The following is a 20,566-nucleotide window of genomic DNA, read 5'->3' on the forward strand; positions in this document are numbered from 1 at the left end:
ATAGAAATACATATGTATACATATAAAAAGTGTGTCCTGTAAGTCCAGTGTAGTGATACAATTTGTTATTACATTTGAGTCATTTGTAAACGGTACATGGAAGTTATTCAAAGGAAATCAAGAATTGTCCATAGAAAAATACCCCCCCCCCCTTAAATATTAAATAAAAAATAATAATACATCATAATAATCATCATGATAATAATGCATTGCATTTAGGCATTTAGGCATATATGTATATTTTATAACATAAAGCGATTAAGTTATACCAGGCTGGACATGCAGTCTGACAAATACAGTATGTACCTCCTCCATAATGTATTTTCCCCTACTATCAAGTATTTTATTTTGTTTAAAGGCTACTTCATATTATAACTTCTTGGTGAATATGGAGAAATTACTAATTTCCTGGCAAAGGTTATAGGGAGTAACCCCTCTTTATAATGCACTCAGTTATGTCTCTTAGCGTCAAGTATTTTTTTGGATATACTACACACCATAACTAATAACCTTGGTGAATATGGAGAAATTACTACGTTAAAACAATAACAAAGGATGACAAATTAATCAACTCCATGGCAAACTTTAACATTGTCAAATTATCATGAAAGAAATATATGCATTTTAATAGATGAACCATGTGTAACTTATAAAATATGCTAAGAAGAAAAATAAGTATACATATATGGTCCTACCTCTTTTCTATAACTTAAATAATAAACTTCATGTTTATCACGTATACACATAAATAATCACCTTACTGTTTATCATATACAGTATAACCTAACAATTTACCTATGGTTCAAACATAAATTTAATAATTACCTTAATGTTTACACATAAATAATTATCTAAGTTATACATTAAGCTATAACTATTGAGTTTCCATAAAGCATGTCTCAACCTATAGTCCCAATACTAGCAGAGACAAAATAAAAATAAACAACGATGGTCACAGTTGTTATAATACTTGATGATGATGATGATGATGATGATGATGATGATGATGATGATGTTATCGCTTTTATTATTATTATTATTATTGTTATAGGGTGGTTGTTTATATTCTCTCCACCCCCTCGGCTGTGTTTTCCCCGGAAGCGGAAGCCCTCATTTAGCTAGAGCGACAGCAGCAGCAGCCTCGGTCCGGTGACACTTGTCTTCGCTTCTGACACAGCTAACGTTAGCTCGGGTCAGGCCCGGTTGGGTTGGGTTGGGTTGGTACGTTACCTTCCTCAATTGTAGAGCAATTATTATGGCGGCCGCGGATCCCCGGTCCTCGAGTGGCGGCGGGCCGGCCAGCAGAGGAGGATTCCCGGCCGGGGAGAGCAGCAACGACCGCGACGGGCCGGGCGGCAGCGGTGGCGGCGGCGAAGGCGAACCGGAGCGAGACCGGGCCACCTTCGAGTGCAACATTTGTTTGGACACTGCCCGGGACGCTGTCATCAGTATGTGCGGCCACTTGTTCTGGTACGAGGCGGGAGGAATGGGTAGTCTTTATATGGAGGTGGTTGTTTTTATGTCTGTTCAGCCCTCCAGACCGATGTGTAATTTACCGTCTGTGCGGCCTCCCTTAACCGTCAGTTTGAGTTATTTCACGTCGGAATGACGCGCTTTTACCGGTCGTTTGTCTGCATGTAGGATTATGTAGGACAGTGATTCCCATCCAGAGATACCTGTACGCTAGGGGATATTTCTGTGTTTCACCAGTGGGTACATGCAGATAATGTGAAGCTCAACTAATTAAAAACGGTTTAATTTAAAATAATAAAATATACTACTACTAATAATTAATAAATAAATAAATATAAATATAAATATAAATATTGCAATTGAGAGTGCGTAAAAAGTAGTGCTGCGTTTTGTTGCAATCTGGCCATATGATACATATCGCATACACTATTCTCTATGTCGTGATATGGTAACCAAGGGATATATTGCGTTTTTTTAAATCAAAATTTTAGGCGGCCAAGATAGTTGGTTTGTAGGGCTGCACGATATTTGAAAATAACTGACCTTGTGATATAGGCTATATTGCCATATGAAAACATTCAGGATTGATGACAAAGTAGGCTACTTGTTTATTGTCAACATCATCCTTTCTGTAGCCAAAATATTTACATAACAACATTCTCTTTTTTAGATGTTTTTCTCCAGTTCCTCACTCATGTTCAGCTTGTGGTGCTGCTTTTGTTGTTTGATAAATTGATGAAGAATGATTGTGGTTGGTGGTTTACTGTGCCTGCAGAGCCTGCATGTCGCTCACTAGCAACAAATTGTGTAGCGTATTCGTAAATTATGTTCTAGCAGACAGACTGCTCTTGTAGATTAGTCATAGGAAAGGTTTTCCTTTTTGTATCCGGCCTCAAAGAAGTTGTAGCATGATGTTCATTTGCACATCCTGCAATGTGACTATTGCACATGTGCACATTGCGATCCTGATGCTGAAACAAAACATGTAACTATAGAGGGTGTTAGTTTGCCGTCAGTGCTGTAGTGATGAACAAAGTGTGGCACAACATGATAAAACGCAATTGTGGTCTTGGTGTCTTGGATGTAGCTAGTCACCATATATGCAAATTGCACATGTGATCAGCTGCTCTGATCTTGTGAGGAGTTAAGTAGCTGAGCCTGATCATAAAGGCCCCTACCACCTTCCACTCTGTGACAGAGTGAACTCCGTTTGTAGTCACACTCGCAGGAATGAGGCTTCCTTCTTTAAGGTGTACTGCATGTTGCATGTGGTCAGTAAGGGCAGCTAGATCAAGTCAGCATCGATGCAGACTCGCTGTTGGAGGGTTTTATAACCCAATTCCACTCCTCGCTATTTGGTTTGGAACAGCACTTAATGTGGCGGACCCTCCACGTGAACGGAGTGGAAGTGGGTAGAAGAGAGGGTGTAGGAGCTGGACTGGAATTGAGCCCTACGGTTTGTTGTAGGTCAGAGGTCACACTTGCTTAGTTACACCCTCTGTGACACATTAACTTTCAGGTAAAACTGTCTGCTGATCATTTGCAGCTTTGAGATCAGGGCTACATTTCTTCTTGGGTAGATAACTAGAGTTATATTATCTTGATGATTCGACATGATTCTGGGTATTTGGTTCTTCGACGCTGGCTTAATTTATACCTGGAGCTGTTGTCAGAGCAGCAAGTACTTTAGACAACCTGCAAAACGGCAGGCTTAATGACATTTAGCTGGATCATGACCCTGAAATTTTACTGTGAACCACATGCATGAAGGCATTTTCAAATACTAATGGCTCACTTTTATAAGATCCCTAAAGAAAGATGACTTTAGACTGAGGCAGACAGACATTTCCTTATTATTGAAGGCACTTGTGAGATTTGTGAGATCCATTTAAATAGGTTTGCATTCTGTGGTTGGGATCTGGTTCTTAGGCTTCTTCCTGACCAGCTGAAATCTGGGGAATCGGTACCACCACAATGAGCACATTATTTAGCAGGTTATGGTAATATCACAATATGTAATTATCACATCCTTTTTATAATTTAAAACTTACCTAACTAATGCATGATTAAAAAAAACTTAAATAACATTTGATTTTTTTTTAAGTTTGTTTACAAATGGAACCAAATTTAATTTAAGAAACTCACCAAAAAAATAACAACAATGTCACTCGTAACATTGAAAGTGCACACTGAGAAACAAAGTTACACGATTAACAAGGCATAAATGGAGACGATGAATTAATCTATTGCCCTAGTGCATGCTGGGAAGGTACTCAACACACCTAGCTCCTGTGAGCCAATAAGTATTGCATTTAGGAGATGAAGTATGTTTTAGGTAGTTTAGAAAGGTTTACATCATTAGTGTAATAAATCAAATCAATAGTGAAAGTATCTAACGCTAGGTTGCACTTTAACTGCGATTCTAGTCCCTTCTTACTCGGTTTGCAAGTCTCGACCTTCAAACCACTTTGTGTTGAACATCTACTTTTGCACACAGTGACGTGTTCAAAGACTCATTCATGAGTGTTGACTGAACAGTGCTCGCTCGCAGGTTCAGGCTAATGTGATGAGATTATAGCCAAGAGATTGGGGTCAAACCTAAGGACATTATAATCAGTAGTAAAAGTCATAACTCAAACGTAACATTAATAACCCCTTAATGATTGTTAGCCGTTTTAAAATGATAATGATCTGTTTGGGTGTGCACACGTGTTTTGTAAACAGGTGAAGTTTAGCGAAGTAGGTTGTAGGACGCTCCTGCTGCAAGTTTGTAAACAGTTTTTAAAATGTAATAATTAAAATTTCTGTTAAAATACCAGCAACATTTAATTGTTAAGTGCTCAAGACTACAGTGCATGAGGTGTTTTTCATAAGTGTAAGAGCAGGAATCTTAATGTCGAATAATGTTTTACTGTTTCGCCTCAGTCACACGTGCAGTTGCATTGAAGCGCCTGTGTTAGGAGCTGATGTAACTTAGTTGCTATGTTACCTGTGTCCCCCCTCTTCTCTCATCTTCTGTGTAACCTGATGAAGCTGTGATGAAACCACCAGCAAGCAACAAAGAGGTTGACATCACCTGCTGCAACTTCAAACCAAAATGGCAACTTAATTGCATATTAACTGTCTTTATTTTTTATTAGGATTTTTAAATGGAATACATTTAAAAAATCCCAGTCCGTCACATACATTTTGTATTTTAGATGGCCTCAGTGAGCTTTTATTTAACTTTGAACCGACCAATCTGGCATTTCTCTATTAGTTCAGCTGCAGCAAAACTGCAACAAATGCTCACAAATTGAGTTGGCACAATGGAAATGCTTTATCACTTTTCTAGTGTCAGAAACGTTTCCTATTTACTGGTACTTAATCAGCATTGTGTTGAAATGTTAGATTAACTATTCACGTTATGAGCAGACTGCCCTGACAATGTCAAATGTGTTTAAAATCTAAAAGTATCCAAAGTAAATTTAGAAATCTGCACTACTAGCAAACTGTGAGAGTTTCCAGAGGAATGATTTGTGTTACTTGTGTTAACGTCACTTAAATATTTAGAGGTTAATGAGCAGCGTCTTGAGTGACGTCTTTACGATTCCTGAGTGAGACGCCGGTTACACAGGCTGCCATAAACTACACCGAATGATGGCTCTCATCATCCATTAGAAATGGAGAAAAGTGATATCAAGTGGAAAGCGAGGAGGGAAATCAGCACATTATTACCATACAGCAAAAAAGAAAACGTTTCAGTTTAATTTGAAGTGAAAGTGTTTGCATATGTAAAACCTACAAGATACTCAATAATGCACATACAACAGTGGTTCAACTTTGCCTTATGACATTTTAAAATCAGTTTCTTTATTGTGACCACGTGTCAGTCAGTCGTTAGCGATCATTATTCAAGGTATCTGGTGTTATGCAAGAAAAAAACAAAAGTTTAATCTCAGCTAAACGTCTGCATAGTTTTTCTTTTGTGCTTTCAACTACGGCTGCAACTAAGGATTATCTGACAATTATCATCTTTTCTTTCCAAACGAGAAGCTGGAACTAAACTTTGGTTACTGGAAGATTACTGCAGTCTGTCTGTAAACGTAAATTATTAATTGGTAAATAAAAGTGGCAACTACTAGAGCCTACAACACAGTGACAGTTAGTGACTAATTCAGAGCATCAGAGGAAAAAATCACAACATATATTCAAATGTTATGGGACACTTATGCACAGGACACTGCAGTTTGTTTTCCACAGTTGGTGCTGTAAATCGAACCTTCATTTCCCTAGGAGATCGTATCCTATGGCTGACAAAGTTTAGTCAAAACAAGGTTTATAGGGAACCAATTTAAACGCAGGTGGCATCATTATTCTATAGCCATTATTGTGCTATTAACATTAACTTCAAAATGAAAAGTTAAAAGTAAAGAATTTGCCACTTTAGGAGCAGAGGAGAGTAACTAGAAAATAATCCAGTCTCTAATTATGTTCTTATTGTAATTTAACGTTATGAAAAGGAGACTCTGCATCCGTTGTACCGGCTTCAATGAATGGTTGTTGCGTCTCTTATGGGAAATGAAGCAGTTTTTTTCCCGGTCACGAGCTCGGCTATACGTGTGGCCACATGTAAAATCACAGTTGAATGGGTTGTTATGTTAACTTTGGCCTTACGCTTTGTTCAGCTGTTTATAGCTACAGGAATGCCTCAGCAGCGATCTGATAGCCGGCGATTCAATGATATGTGTGGATAAACTGCCGATTGGCATGAGGTCGTGTTTTGCTTTTTGGTTTGTTTGCTCATGTTGAGGTGTAAAGTTCCACCTGAGGCAAAGCAGTTTTATGGTTATGAAAGGGTTGAAAACAAGTCCTTCCTGTTCCTCTGCCTGATCTGAGTCACTTTGCTGTTGAAGTTTCTCACAAGGAATATCTGACAGAAGCATTGAGAGAGATTAAGCACACGGTTATGCATTTACACAGATAAATGATCAATTGTTTCCAGCTACATACGCTACTCACCATCTCAGTAAAATTGAAAACCACAAGACGAACACGATGAATTCTGTCGAGGGGAAAGATCTCTCCACCTTTAGTTGTCATATAATGTACTGTAGTTTATCTATTGTTATCCTAAGCAAATCAATTGGAATAACAAAAACTCTTAACTTTTGTTGTGGGTGCTTTTGAACTGATGAATGGTTTCATAGTTTTCACTATTTTTAATTAAGAACACCGTTCAATACAGTAATCAGCACTAATGAATAAACAACTTTTCTTTGTACAGTTTGATATTGTGGGCAGTACAGAGTTATAAAGGTGGAAGAGGTTGAGATATTCACCACTGTCGTTATCAGTCTCCTGAAAAGCCTCAGTGTTTGATGTGGTGCTTCAAACACACACCCTGCACTCCCACAATGCAACAGCAGGTCGGCATGGCCAGCAGCCACAGGTGGAGCCAGTTAATACTAACGATGGGGAGCATGGGACAAGTTTAATCAGCCACCTCGTTAGGAATGGGTTGTTCTGGCCCGCTGGGCTTCCATACACGTAACACTGGGAAAAGCGTTACTTAAAACTTTAAGGGGCAGGTTTCACAGTCGAGGCCCGTTTAGGCTGTTCTAACTCTAAGCGACCTGCACAGACTCATCTTAAAATAGTCCTGTATTTAGCTTGTTCTGGGTTAAACTAAAATGTTTGCAAGGGGGAGGATTAGAGCTACTCTAGGACTAAATTGAATCTTAAATTAATCCTTCAAGGAGGCAGGTTTAACCTCTACTTAAATCCAACTGTTTGTTTGTGAGGCAGCATTTAATCCAGTAAATTACTATGATGAAATAACTTTTTGAGACTTTAGAATGTAGAAAGAAAATGCATTGCAAATAATATCTTTGCATGAGCCTTTCCTCCTTGTCTCAAAGAGGAAGGCCTTTACCCACTTCGCACCAAGTTTTGCTCACTTTCAGGTTTTTGGCAACTGGAACTTTCATCGGGAAACTGGTGATTTGTGTGGCGTCAGTGAAGCAACTGTTTGTAGAATAGTTCAAAGTCTGCAAGGCCATTTGTGAATTGAGGAGTATTTATATAATTATATATGAGGATGGCACACACTCACTGTGCCCTGGCTCTTCAAGCCTGTTTAGATTCCTTTCCTCTGGGAATACAACACCATTAGAAACACAAATATAACCATATGGTCCACAGTCATATTCGTATAATACCAAATACCTATGTAAATGTATGTAGGCCTACAGTAGCATTATGTTCAGAGGTGTGTGTGTGCAACATGAAAGCTGTGGAAAAAGATATAGTGACAGGGGACTATAATTACCTGACAACGTAACTAATTAACTTTCTGTGGTGTATTTACCATTTGTGCTCAGGTCTTCATCTGAACTTTCTACATGGTCATCGTCTGGTATACCACCCAGAGGTTGCTGGTGTCTTAAATCGCTCCCTTCTGGCCTCTGCGTTCAAGCTTTTTGAAGCCAGTTTAAGGTTCTTCCACAGAGTCAATAAAAGGCAGATATAATTCTACATGTGATTTTGGAAAATATAAATTTGAGAAATATGAAATTAATTAGTGTTTTTTACTTTCTATGATTGGAATAGTTGGACACAATTTGCTTTAGTATTTTTTTTCATATTCACTAACGTTTTTTTGAACGTATTCTTTTTGCATCTGCCACACTTCTGTCTCTAGATTCACTTCAGAATTGGTGTTTTTAATCCATTCTGGGTTTTCATGAGCACCATTGAACCAACAGCATGTGCTCATACTTACCTAATGAGGCTTAACCCAGGTGTTCTCCTTTAGTCTTGCTTACCTTACTCCAAGTCTCTATAGTCTGTGATTAACTAAGCCACATTTAAGCCACTTTATGCTAGAGACTTAACTGTTTTAGATTAACTATAATATATAAATATTAAGATTATATATATATATATATATATATATATATATATATATATATATATATATATATATATATATATATATATATATATATATATATATATATATATATATATATATATATATTTTGTGTTCATTGAGATATGATACTAAAGCTGCAACGACTAGTCGATAGACAGGAAAATAATCTCCAACTATTTTGATAATTAATCATTAAAGTAATTTTTCATGTAAAAATGTCAAATGCTTTTTTCAACCTCTCAAATATAGAAACTTCCTGATTTCTCTGTTTTATATCTTATTCAACTGACTATCCTGGGTTTTAGACAAAAGAAGATTTAAAGACATCAACATCGTCTTTGAGAAACTGGGATGGACAATCTTCACTATCCTATTACAAACCAAACAATTAATCTAGAAAATAAATCGGCAGATTAATTGATGATGAAAATAATAGTTAGTTGCAGCCGTACATGAAATATGATTTATAGAGTAAATTACATTTTATTGTGAGAATGCAAATTAATCTTTCTGTTTCTCTCCGTCTCTACAGCTGGCCCTGTCTTCATCAAGTGAGTGTTTCCTCTGTCTGTCCCTTTGCTTCGTGATACTCGTTGAACTGCCACACAGGTGTTTTCAATACTCTGATTAGACTTTTACTCAGGTTGAAGTTTGAGGTTAACAAACTCAATCTGCTGCTGTGACTGGGTCAAGTGAAATGATTAGTTGGTTCAACAACGCCTTTCATAACTGATTTATTGTTTACGTCATTAAGCCAACAGGACCGTGTAGGTTGCTGTTTTTCTCTGTTCTATATCACAAAAACTATTTTTGATGATCAATTAAATGTTTGGCTCACTTTCCAAACAATAAAGCTGATTTATTGTTTCCTGATTCACGAATGTGAAGATGTTTTGGCCCTTCTGTTTTACTGTGAGATTTATACTGTAGGTTTTTGTTGGTTGGACAAAATTTGAAAATGTCACTTTAAGGCTCTGGAGTGTAATTCTCATATTTAACTGTTCTTTTACAAAACTATATCGATCATAAATATCTGCAGATTAGTCGATGACAATAATCGTTAATTGCAGCCCAAACAAACCATTTTAAAGAAATCATTCTTCTTGTAAGTTGTTGGGCATCTTACCATTTCCTGAGGCTGAATTTAACTTTTTAAAATAGATTAAATGGCCTTGTTTTGTTGCATGGTCCCACGCAGTCCTGACACGAGATCTCTAATCGGACACAATGAGTGAAAACACCTGCGAGCGAGCTACTGCTGAGTAGGGCCTTTGCACTCAACCTACAACTTAACCTAAATGTAACCAGCACAAGGTTGTGATTTAACCTCGGCGTGGACACTAGACCTGTCCATTGACTTAGTGCAGCTTAAACATGCTAATGCACTTACTGCCGTTTTCTCTCTGCCACTTACGACTTAGCCATGTCGCTACATTGTTCTCAGTGTAGCAGCACAAACACTACATGCTGTAAATTCAAGTACAGATATAAAAAAAATATATTGCAACCACTTTACTTGCTGTACATCTCAAAGTTTTTGTTGTGAATGTGCAGCTGGGTCCTGAGATCCTTGATGTGCTTCAGGGAACATTCACTAGTTTAAAGGGATAGTTTGGATGAGGTCAGTAGATGGCGGAGAAACGGGTGAGAGTACCGGCACAGAAGCAAAGCAACGTATTGCGGTGGACGGGTATATATGTTTTGCTGCTGCATCTTATGTAGGTAATACACTGACTTTGGATAAATGCCTCATACAACCCTTCAAACAATCTGAACTATCCCTTTAAATCTTGAGTCTCAGACTGTTGTAGCACAAGCCTTTCATATAAAACGTTAGATGTTATTTGGCACTTACCCCAGTATGTAGAAAAAGGGGATTTATCTGATTTAGTATTGTAAACATTTTGACATCTTTCTTCCTCTGTTGCTCCTCTTAGTGGTTGGAGACGCGGCCAAGCAGGCAGCAGTGTCCTGTTTGTAAAGCGGGCATCAGCAGAGAGAAAGTCATCCCGCTGTACGGCAGAGGGAGCTCCAGCCAAGAGGACCCCAGGTACACCGAGAGTTTGTGTGTTGTGTTGTGTGTGTGTGTGTGTGTGTGTGTTTAATGTGATAGCCTCATAGTTGCCTTATGATTTGATGTTTCTGTCGTCGTTCAGGTTGAAAACTCCACCTCGGCCTCAGGGACAGAGAACGGAGCCAGAGAGTCGAGGCGGGGTGAGTCAGTTTACATTCACTGATTAAGCTCATTATTATAATATTTATGTTTATCTTATTTTAAACTTCATCCCTGTTTTTCTGTCAGATGTTTCAGGGTTTCGGAGACACTGGCTTTCACATGTCTTTCGGCATCGGTGCTTTCCCCTTCGGCTTCTTCACAACAGTCTTCAACGCCAACGACCCCTTTCACAGAGCAGGTAAACACACGAAGACGCAAACAGTTTTCTCACTGCTTGTGGTTACTTGAGCCGGCAGTTTTCCTTCCAAGCAAAATCAATCAGAAGAGTCTAAAAATAGCTGATGACCAGTGACGGTGATACATGAGGGTCTGGTTTTGTAATCATTCAAACTGAGGAGACACAATTTGTAACCAGCAACAAGTAATCTTTTTGGAATTTCTTTCGATGATTTTCTTTAAATACATTTTACATTTTTCAAAAGGTGGCCAGTGTCTCCTACTAAAGCTGCCTCAGTATCAAGAATTGTCAGTGGCCATGGTATATAGGTCAATAAGTGAATGTACTTGGGCCTTATTGTCTCGCAACTGGTTTTCAGATGGAGAAAAATCTAATTGCATTCTTTGTGGCATTAATATTATTTTAAACATCTTAAATGTGCAGAAAGTCTATGATTTAAATTATTAGTGGGTAAAAATCTCCATCCAAACACACTTTCCCCTGAGACACTGGTGTAATAACCCATCCATCTCTCCCCCCCGTCAGACCCGTATGCCGGTGATCAACAAGGCAACCCTAGCCACAACAACGGCAATAACAACTGGCAAGACTCCCTCTTCCTGTTCGTGGCCATCTTCTTCTTCTTCTGGCTGCTGAGCGTGTGAGGGGGACCGGACGGGGTGGATCAATGAGTGGGATGGAGGAGCGCAAAAGAAAAACCTCACACACTAAACTCAAGCCACAGACACACTTATTTTACATTTCCTAGCAGGTACTAATTTAGGAAAGTAAATCATGAATCATGTTGGTCCTCCCTCTATACTTGCACCTGTACATAAATGCACACAGAACAATACTTGTTGGGGTTCAGAGACAGTATTAAGTGATCAGGGTGAGCTACGTAAAGGCTTTTCTTTTTTTGGTGCAGAACAGAGGTTCGGGGTAGTGAGTAATTCTGTTTCTGTTTTTCACATTCCTCTTGAAGGTTTAGAGAGAGGGAGGCACGTTGTGGAAAGTTTAAGTGTGGTTAAATGAGGGAAGAGAGGGAGGGGGTATGAGATAACGTAGTGTTTGTAACTTTTTCTTACTCTAAATGGCCAAAGAGTAGCGGACGAGTCATGTACGATGTCGGGGGGGGGGTGAAAAATGAAATTGAATTATGTTCCTGTTTACAGTTTCCTCGTGAATTGAACAAGAACTCGTAGAATTTGCGACTTACGCTTAAACAGATAGAGATAGCACAGATGGATGCATTTTTTTTTTTATATACATTTGTCTTAACAAAACCTGCCATTGCACTGTGAAGTCATTTGTAGACCGAGCTGTCCTAAAGATTGGAGCGTATGCTGGTGTTTAACCACTTGTTGTGTCTTTCCTCACAAAGCTGTACAGACATGGATGGGTGTACCGTTAAAGGGCCAGTTTGGGAGACTTTCGCATCAATTGAGCAACTTGAGAGAGTAAAAAGCAATCTGACACACAGTTTGTTAATGACAGCGGAAACTTTAAAGAGATAAGTTTTGACGACTGAAGAAGCTCGATGAGATTCTACACAAATGCTTCATGACGGCAAATGCAGTGTAACAACTGAGGGGAATCCTTTCAAGTAGTCGTGGAGGTGAGAATTTACAGGAATAACTTTCTGTCAGTTGACTTTTCTTCCTGACTGTATGTGTCAGTGTGTCTGAGTGAGTGTGTAAACATTATATATTTGTATATATGAATATTGTAAATGCTGTTTTTACGTGTTTTCTGAGTGGATGACCAGCCACAGAGGGCGATAAGAGAACAATTTGAGCGAGTAGGCCTCAAGATGCTTTTGTAAAGCAAGTTCCTGGTTTTTCATGAATTCCTTCTTTTACTCAAGAAAATGCTTGCAGCCCAAATTAATAACTTTTCTGCCAACCTCTACCATTAAGTTAAATAAATGTTATGAGTGCAAAAAAGTTTTTCCTTCCCTGCTAATGTGATTTGATATGAGGGTATTTACTCTCTGACTTAACTGACACGGGGCACATTAATGATCAGCAGTTGAGCAATGTAAAAATAAAGTAACACACATTCATCTTAATATTTAACAAGCAAAAAGTGCTTCTAACTATACACATTCAGATTATTTTCAGTTTAAAATTTATAGTCTTCAGCCCCAACCGATGAGGCAATTGATCAGATTTCTCTGGAGCCACAAAAGGCTTCATAAGACTTTTCTTTTTTACACATACATTAGTATTTCCCAACACATGTAAACACACTGATGTGTGTAATCACTGCAATTCAGCTGAACTAGATGTAATGAATCAGGCAAGATTCACACCAAGGTGAGAGATGAACTCAAGGTCCTCTGTGGGATGGACAGGATTGGTACTGGGACTCGTCATTTCTTGCATACTTGTCTGTTCAAGCTACACTCCGTATTATAAGGCTTATGTGACACTAAAACAAGTGATGGAAGTCACCATTTGACAAAATAAAACTGGAGACATTGTGCAAAACCAAATGAGGTAAGAGATTAAAACTTCATTAAAAACATTGTCTTGTTTGGTGTCATCATTATCTTGAGCTTGTGTATCATCCGTTCAATCAATCAGAGAAAATGGGTCAAATCTTTTTTTTATTTATTTAGTATTTACAAAAGGAATTTTAGGTAATCTTATATTATATTATATATATTATATCAACCAACGTGTGTTTACATGTACTGGAGGCTCTATGTAGGCATGAGAAACTAAGTATTGACCGCCGGGTCATGTACTGTTATATTTACTTTATTCTTTTAAATATAAATCAATAACATTGTTTAAAATAAAATGCTTTCTTTTTTCCCCAAAAAATATGATTTATTTTTTGCAATTGTAGCAATTTGTTTTGTTCCATCCGAAGATATCACATCTTCGGAATCCTCCATGAAAGATTGAGTAAAAAGTAGAAAGAAATGTACTCCTTGCATTAAAAGCCATTAAACTGGATTAATTGATGTGTGATAAAGTCCAAAATTGGTCTCAAATGTTTGGCGTGTGCAGCGGTAATGTTGAGTTGTATAAACAAACAAATATTGTTTAAAATAATTCAAGAAATATTTCAGGACTAAAATAATTTTTCTTTTGGCTCATAGTGAGGAAAAAAGAAATATATCTAAGATACCTTGCAACTTAACATTTCACATTACCTGCATTCACATGCTCAGTCCTCAAGTGTACAGTCATTAATACTACATATGCACATACACAACAAAAAAAAAATATTTTAAAGTGCAAAATCACTAAATTAGTTTTGGTAAACTCGGTGAAAAAAAAGATGCAAATAAAGATATGCTGAAAATGTGCGACAGTGTTTGTGTGGTTTCACAAACTCGGGAGGTGAAATGATCTTCAGTCTTTCCCTTTAACCTTTTTTGGTGCTTTGTTGGATTTGTTGAGGATCTTCATGAGGTTTTTGGACATAAAGTACGGCTTCTGCAAAGATCCATCGTTACGTTCCAAGTCCTCCACTGTGAGAGTGGAAGCCAAATTGAGTGAAGTGATCAAACAGACGTGTGTATTGTTGTATTATTCAATTCAATATTATCCAAGTTACATTTTTAGCTTCTTAAAATCGACATGTTAAAATGTTGAGAACTAAAAATTATTTGAGTATATTTGGTCCAAAATCTTTCCACACAAAAGTAAAGATTCTACCAACATGAGGAATCCACAGGGAGAAAAATACATTCTGGTGATCCATGGTGACTTAAGAACAGGTGGAGAAAACATATTTAGATCAGACTTAGAAAATGGATCAGCAGAATGTCTCTCAGGGCTTTACGTAGCTTCATCATGTTGGTAGTATTTATGTGTCCAGAACATGAATGGTACTAAACTGTAAACATCTACTCACAGAAGCAGAGGAAGAGCGTATCAACACACATGTTGTACACACTGAAGAATCCATGAGCTATGAGGTAGCTTCCAAACACCACCGTCTACAAAAAAACAGATTTGGAAACAAAGAAACATGAGATTTAGAACTAACTTTGACTTTGACTACTTACAAACAGAGAAGAACCATTTGTAACTTACAATAATTGGCATCCAGTAGTAGTTAAGGGTTTCAGAGCGGAAGGTGTTGCCTGGTAGCAATATTCGTCCAGAGAAGAAGAAGAAGGACAAGACGCCTGGGAAAAGATTGAGATTTCAGTGTGTCCTCTCTTTCCTGATGCATTCATATGAATTATTATTGGGCTTCACTCATATATATATATATATATATATGTTTGTGTCAGCTTGAATGTGTACAACCAAGGGCAGCACTATAGGTATCTTCGAAGAGAGACTGTCTGAAAATGCACACATAACTGTGTACAACTCCCACCTCTCTGACGTCCGGCCTTCCAGTGTGACCAGTCGGATTAACTATAAGCACTTCTGGTTTCCAACATGATCAGACAGCTGGACGTATAAAACACTTCTTCTCTAGTATAACCCAGCCCTAATACATGTTGTCATCCTTACCCACTCCTCCGACCACCAGGAGCTTCCCAAAGAACAACAGCAGGTCTGTCACTTTGTCAAGCACCACGACCCTGAAGGGACACACAGTCAGAGTCAGAGGAACACAACACTATTCACTTAGTCGCTCAATCACAAGCAAATATATTCATGTTATGAACAGGTCAGACCACATGTAGACTTTGAAAACACATAGGAATCATGACTTCAGCACATACCTTACTACATTTCTCATGAGCAGCTTAAAAGCATTTTTTGCTGAGACGCAGAAGTTTTTCCCATAAATGGCAATCTGTGGAGAACAAGAATCTAGTCTATAAAATACATATAATCTAATTCAATATATTATAAGGAAACATTTTTGTTATGCTCAGTAGGTTTTTAATGGGGTCAACAGAAAATAAATGTTTTAATTTAAAGCAAAGCATGTTTCTTTCCCTTTTCATAGGAATTGTATGATTTCAGATGAGAGCAAATGTTAATTATTGCCACAATTATAATAGAAGGGACTAACAACTGTACAATCATTTTTTGTGCTCACCATGATGTAAGCGTTCCTGTTAAGGAACTTTATGAACTTCTCCAGACACCAGAGGCAGCACTTCATGCAGCACAATATGAAACGTGCACATGGATTTTGTGCCGCTGGGGACAAAAAGCCAAAAGATGTGTAAGTAGCCCATCATTTATCAGACACCATTAACTTCTAACACTTTCTCTTTTCCACATGTAAACAGCCTGCACATCTTTGTTGTTCACTGAGACATTTGGAAAATACACTGCAGTTTCAGTAAAGAGAGAGACAGTTGAAAAACAGCTTCACTTTGTGACCATGTATTTCACAGGTAACCTTATTCTAAAAAGGTGTGTTGGACAGTTACAACATGTGGCTTCAAATGTAACAGCCATAAATGACTGAAATATGTCCTGGGTTTCATACATTATACATTTAAGACCAAAGGTTGCACTGAATAAAGTGCAATGTTATCCATTGTAAAGATTAAGACTTAGTTACACTAGTTCCAAAAATAAACCAAGCAAATAAGAAATGTTCAGCATCCTTTAGGTAACGCATACTGTGATCGTGAGATGAGGGTATGTCAGACTTACCTCTTGTTTTGTGGTCAATGTACTCCAGAATCATCCTTGCTATCTGCACCAGGGTCAGGATCAAAGCACCAAATGCCAAGGAGCCCACATGGTACCTGAAATGTACAAAATGATTACGTCTGACTGTCTGGCTGAGGTTACAGAGTTAAAAGTTCCCTTTCTGCATAACCCTCTGTGGAACATAATGTAATCATGTCACTACGAATTAATGGACGACAGAAATCCAGAAAAGGCAGCCTTCTGGGACTACAGGCATTCAGTATTTTGGGATCATTTGACACATGTATTGTTACAGGGATTTAACCAACGTGCCCACAGCTCATTAACCTACCTGAGTGAGCGTATAAAGCTAGCAGACAGGGGAAACATGGGGATGTCCTTTGGTTTGGTGAAGGCCCAGTAGTAGGAGGCAAATGCCCCCGCCAGCGTACACTGCCCCAAGGCGATGACGAAGTTGACACACCAGAGAAAAGCCACCGCGTTGTAGATCTGCAGGTTGAAAAGGTTCCTCTGGAAGAGACCCTCGTCGTTGTATTTGATGAAGATGCAGCTGGCTGAGGGGCAGCCTGGGTAATCTGACGAGGTGAAGTTCTAAGAAGAGGGAAGAATGAATGAGTGGATGATGGAGAAAAAAGAAGGTGAAAGGGGACGGTGGTCGAGAGGGTGTGACGGGTGCGTCTGAGCAACAGTAGGACTTATCCCACTCATCATATCACACATTGTCTCTCGTGATTGGACATGTTATATTTACCTTTTTGAGCAATTAATTTAGTTAGTAAATTTAATTATTTAGTAAATAAAGTCTCAATATTATTTTTGTGTTCACAGATCGACAGTCCGTGTTTAAATGTGTAATCTGTAAATATGAAACACCTTCCACAAATACATGACATACACAAATAAATTGAATCCTGTGAACCTATCTTCCTAACGTTTACAAGTTTTGAACAGGCATTTGTGAATCCAGTTTGTATTTGTGAATTGAAAAGGCAATTGCTATGCACATGGAGTTTTTAGTTGTTTTCATTCTGTCCACTCACCTGAGGGTCACAGTCCACAGTGCCATTGACACTCTTACAGTCATTCGTAGTGGAGTTTAGAGCCACCACTTTGTAGATTGGGCCTCCTGAAGTGGCCAAATATCTACATTCATCAGTTTAAGAGAAGAACAGATACTCTGGACTGTATAGTAGTGTATCTCAGAAACATTTAAACTATAGTCTAAAACTGCATAACGCACACCCTGTTATTAACAGCGTGCATAGAAACACATATACACATGCATGCATAAAAATAAAGGATACAAAGCAGTGGCACCCCAGTAAGTGACACACACCAGCAGGAGAACAAAGGTGACCAGAGGGTACAGCAGAGAGGACATCATGTGACTGATTGCCCTGTAGAATATGAACACACAGTATGAGCTTGATCCAAGGCCATATGCACTCTTCACGGAAAGATTTTAAAACAGTGTTTTAATGTTTGGCATCAGGACTCACTTGCTGGACTCCTGGATGAGGGCGATGGCTATGAGGATTCTGTTCCGCAGGAAGATGATGGTCAGGAGAATGATCGCCTCTGCCACAGATATGATTATCACTGAGAGGGAGGAGAGGAAAGCGTGACGAGAAGGAAAAACTGCTACGTAAGCATAACTTAAAAAATGTCAACTCCGAAGTAAAATGTCCAACATGTAATACAAATACAGTGGCAGAGAGAAATAACAATTCAATCAGGGTTATCTTTTATTAGAAGCATTTTACAATGTCATGAATCCATTAATGTTAAAAAAAAAAAATGACATGTGACTCATGTGTATACCAACAACAATTTTATTACATTTATTTTTAGATGTGATTTGGCCTTTATGATGTCATTGGTTATTTCGCCTTCGCCAATAAAGTTTATTTATACAAGGGAGCTTAATGTTTGGTATACAGTACAGAGATCTTTTTCTCTTTCATTGTACTGATCTTTGTATCCAGCAGCTTTTGACGTGCAGACACCTGTCCCTCCAAAAACGCTCACTAAGCCGAAAAGAAAAGTAAAAAGGTAAGACCTATCCCCACACTGAGAAAAGTTTAGTGATGGTAAACAGACTCACAGAACGCCAGCCAGGTCTCTTGGACCTGCAGGTAAACGTTGAAGTTGGTTGTGAAACCAATGTCAGTGATGGTGGCAGAAGCTTCCTTGTAGTTAGAATACTCCCAGTAGCAGTGCCATATACCTGCAAGAGAAACACAACAAGCTAACAACTGAGAGGCTACTACTAGCATATCATCTCGTCATAACAAACAAACTGCACTTTGTGTTCAATGTACTATAACTTTTGAGCCTTATGGTTCTACATGTTCAAATTCATTTCTAAGCAGAAAGCAATGAGAGAAATAGTACAAATATTAATATTTCTTTGCAAATCTATATTGGTGGTGGCAAACACAAAGAATTCTACTGCTCCAGGGGAGTGTTTACCGTATGCCCCAGTGGCCAGGACTCCTATGATGAGCACCCACACCATCACTGGAGCAGTGAATCTCAACAGCAACAGGAACAGCATACTGACCACCATGGCTATTAGCAGACCACTGAGAGGGGAGGAGAAACAGTTATGAAGAAAGAAAACAAAATAGAACCAAAGATGAATGTTCAACAAAGGATAAGAGGCGGATAGACAGATAGACGGATGGATGGATGGATGGATGGATGGAAGGATAGATAGATAGATAGATAGATAGATAGATAGATAGATAGATAGATAGATAGATAGATAGATAGATAGATAGATAGATAGATAGATAGATAGATAGATAGATAGATAGATAGATAGATAGATAGATAGATAGATAGATAGATAGATAGATAGATAGATAGATAGATAGATAAATTAATAATAATTGATCATTGTAAAAAGGTGCAAATAAGCTGGTGTGCAAAGAGCAAGGTGATTAATAATAGAATAATAACAGAATATTAATAGAGTAAAATTAAGATAAGTCATGTTCAAGTACTATAAAAGTAACAATTAAATGCATATTATAATTAGTAATTTCTGTTTCTGCCAATAGGTGGCAGTGTACGTGTTGTGAAGTTCTGTAAGGCAACTCACAGGAGGATCCACGGCCATGACGACGCAAAATCCTCAAAGATGCGGACGCCAATGTCTCTGGCATTGAAGCCGTTCACAATGTCCCTAATTTAGACAAAAGCAAGGACACGCTGTGTTGGTGATAGTTCTCCTTTCAAACAGTAAAAGTGAAAACAACAACAAATACATTGAAGAAACAGGGGGACACGAACAACTGTGTTCATAAAACAAACATTGAATACAATCTCAATACATTTCTGTAAAGTCTGTAGGAATTACTAAAAGTGATACAACCAAACACTCAGTACAGAGAGAGATTTTATGTCGTATGAGCAATACACACTACTACTCTGCAAGTCCCAAGAGAGCGTTTCACACGGCAACAAGAGCAACTAAAAACTATCTGCTACACTAAAGGCCAACACATAAACTCACAAAGCCACCGGCCGTGAGCTGGTGATGAGGAGCAGAAAGAAATAGGGTTAATATTTAATATTTAATATTTGATTTTGTGTGTGTGTGTGTGTGTGTGTGTGTGTGTGTGTGTGTGTGTGTGTGTGTGTGTGTGTGTGTGTGTGTGTGTACAGTTTTTCTCATTTAATTTGGCTCGATTCTTAAATGAAAATAAGTTTCAAACTTCAAATCTCAGAACAATTTATTTAATTCTTATTTACAACAGATTTTAATTCCTCATTAATTCAAGCGACGTGTGTGTGTTTTGGCACATGCGTGCAAAATAATAATTTGTCTGCAATATGCACAGTAACTATTTGCACAACTTGCTGATCAAAACTGATGAGTTGATTCTGTATTGGTCTTACTCTTTGTCACCGTTTGAACCATCACATGCAAAATGATCCATTATCTGTCAAACATACACGTATAATCCATAAATATCTATGACATGGAATGTTTCTGATGTCTCCAAATTAGCAAATTACCTTCAAGGTGACCGTAATACACTAGGAATCACAGAATGACTTTACATGAAAGGTCAAAGGTGAATTTTCTGTTTACGGTACATGTAACAAATTGCTACACAAATGAATGTACTATTGTGTCCGTACAAATGTGCATATCCTCTTTCTTTGTACTACAGTATTGA

General features: G+C 38.1%; 2 protein-coding genes across 2 annotated transcripts in view; one reads left to right on the forward strand and one right to left on the reverse strand.

Annotated features, from left to right (window-relative positions):
• The first annotated feature begins 1,108 nt into the window (after nt 1–1,108).
• On the forward strand, nt 1,109–13,311 carry rnf5 (ring finger protein 5). Its single transcript, XM_029442823.1, has 6 exons — nt 1,109–1,470; nt 8,922–8,940; nt 10,327–10,439; nt 10,546–10,603; nt 10,692–10,803; nt 11,329–13,311. The coding sequence occupies exons 1-6, from the start codon at nt 1,256–1,258 to the stop codon at nt 11,445–11,447; spliced, it is 636 nt and encodes a 211-aa protein (XP_029298683.1). The 5' UTR covers nt 1,109–1,255; the 3' UTR covers nt 11,448–13,311.
• A 793-nt stretch (nt 13,312–14,104) lies between these two features.
• The window catches only part of slc44a4 (solute carrier family 44 member 4), a 15,517-nt gene continuing 9,055 nt past the window's right edge, over nt 14,105–20,566 (reverse strand). The window contains exons 9-22 of the mRNA XM_029442788.1: nt 19,483–19,566; nt 18,849–18,961; nt 18,481–18,603; nt 17,876–17,975; nt 17,681–17,773; nt 17,417–17,519; nt 16,708–16,967; nt 16,377–16,471; nt 15,808–15,911; nt 15,485–15,558; nt 15,270–15,340; nt 14,838–14,932; nt 14,656–14,740; nt 14,105–14,269 (exon numbers count right to left, since the gene is read on the reverse strand). Of these exons, the coding sequence (XP_029298648.1) occupies nt 14,151–14,269; nt 14,656–14,740; nt 14,838–14,932; nt 15,270–15,340; nt 15,485–15,558; nt 15,808–15,911; nt 16,377–16,471; nt 16,708–16,967; nt 17,417–17,519; nt 17,681–17,773; nt 17,876–17,975; nt 18,481–18,603; nt 18,849–18,961; nt 19,483–19,566 (1,519 nt within the window). The 3' untranslated portion in view covers nt 14,105–14,150. The remainder of the gene's footprint in view (nt 14,270–14,655; nt 14,741–14,837; nt 14,933–15,269; nt 15,341–15,484; nt 15,559–15,807; nt 15,912–16,376; nt 16,472–16,707; nt 16,968–17,416; nt 17,520–17,680; nt 17,774–17,875; nt 17,976–18,480; nt 18,604–18,848; nt 18,962–19,482; nt 19,567–20,566) is intronic.

The sequence above is a fragment of the Cottoperca gobio genome, chromosome 11 (assembly GCF_900634415.1).
Source record: "Cottoperca gobio chromosome 11, fCotGob3.1, whole genome shotgun sequence".
In the NCBI taxonomy this organism is placed as follows: domain Eukaryota; kingdom Metazoa; phylum Chordata; class Actinopteri; order Perciformes; family Bovichtidae; genus Cottoperca; species Cottoperca gobio.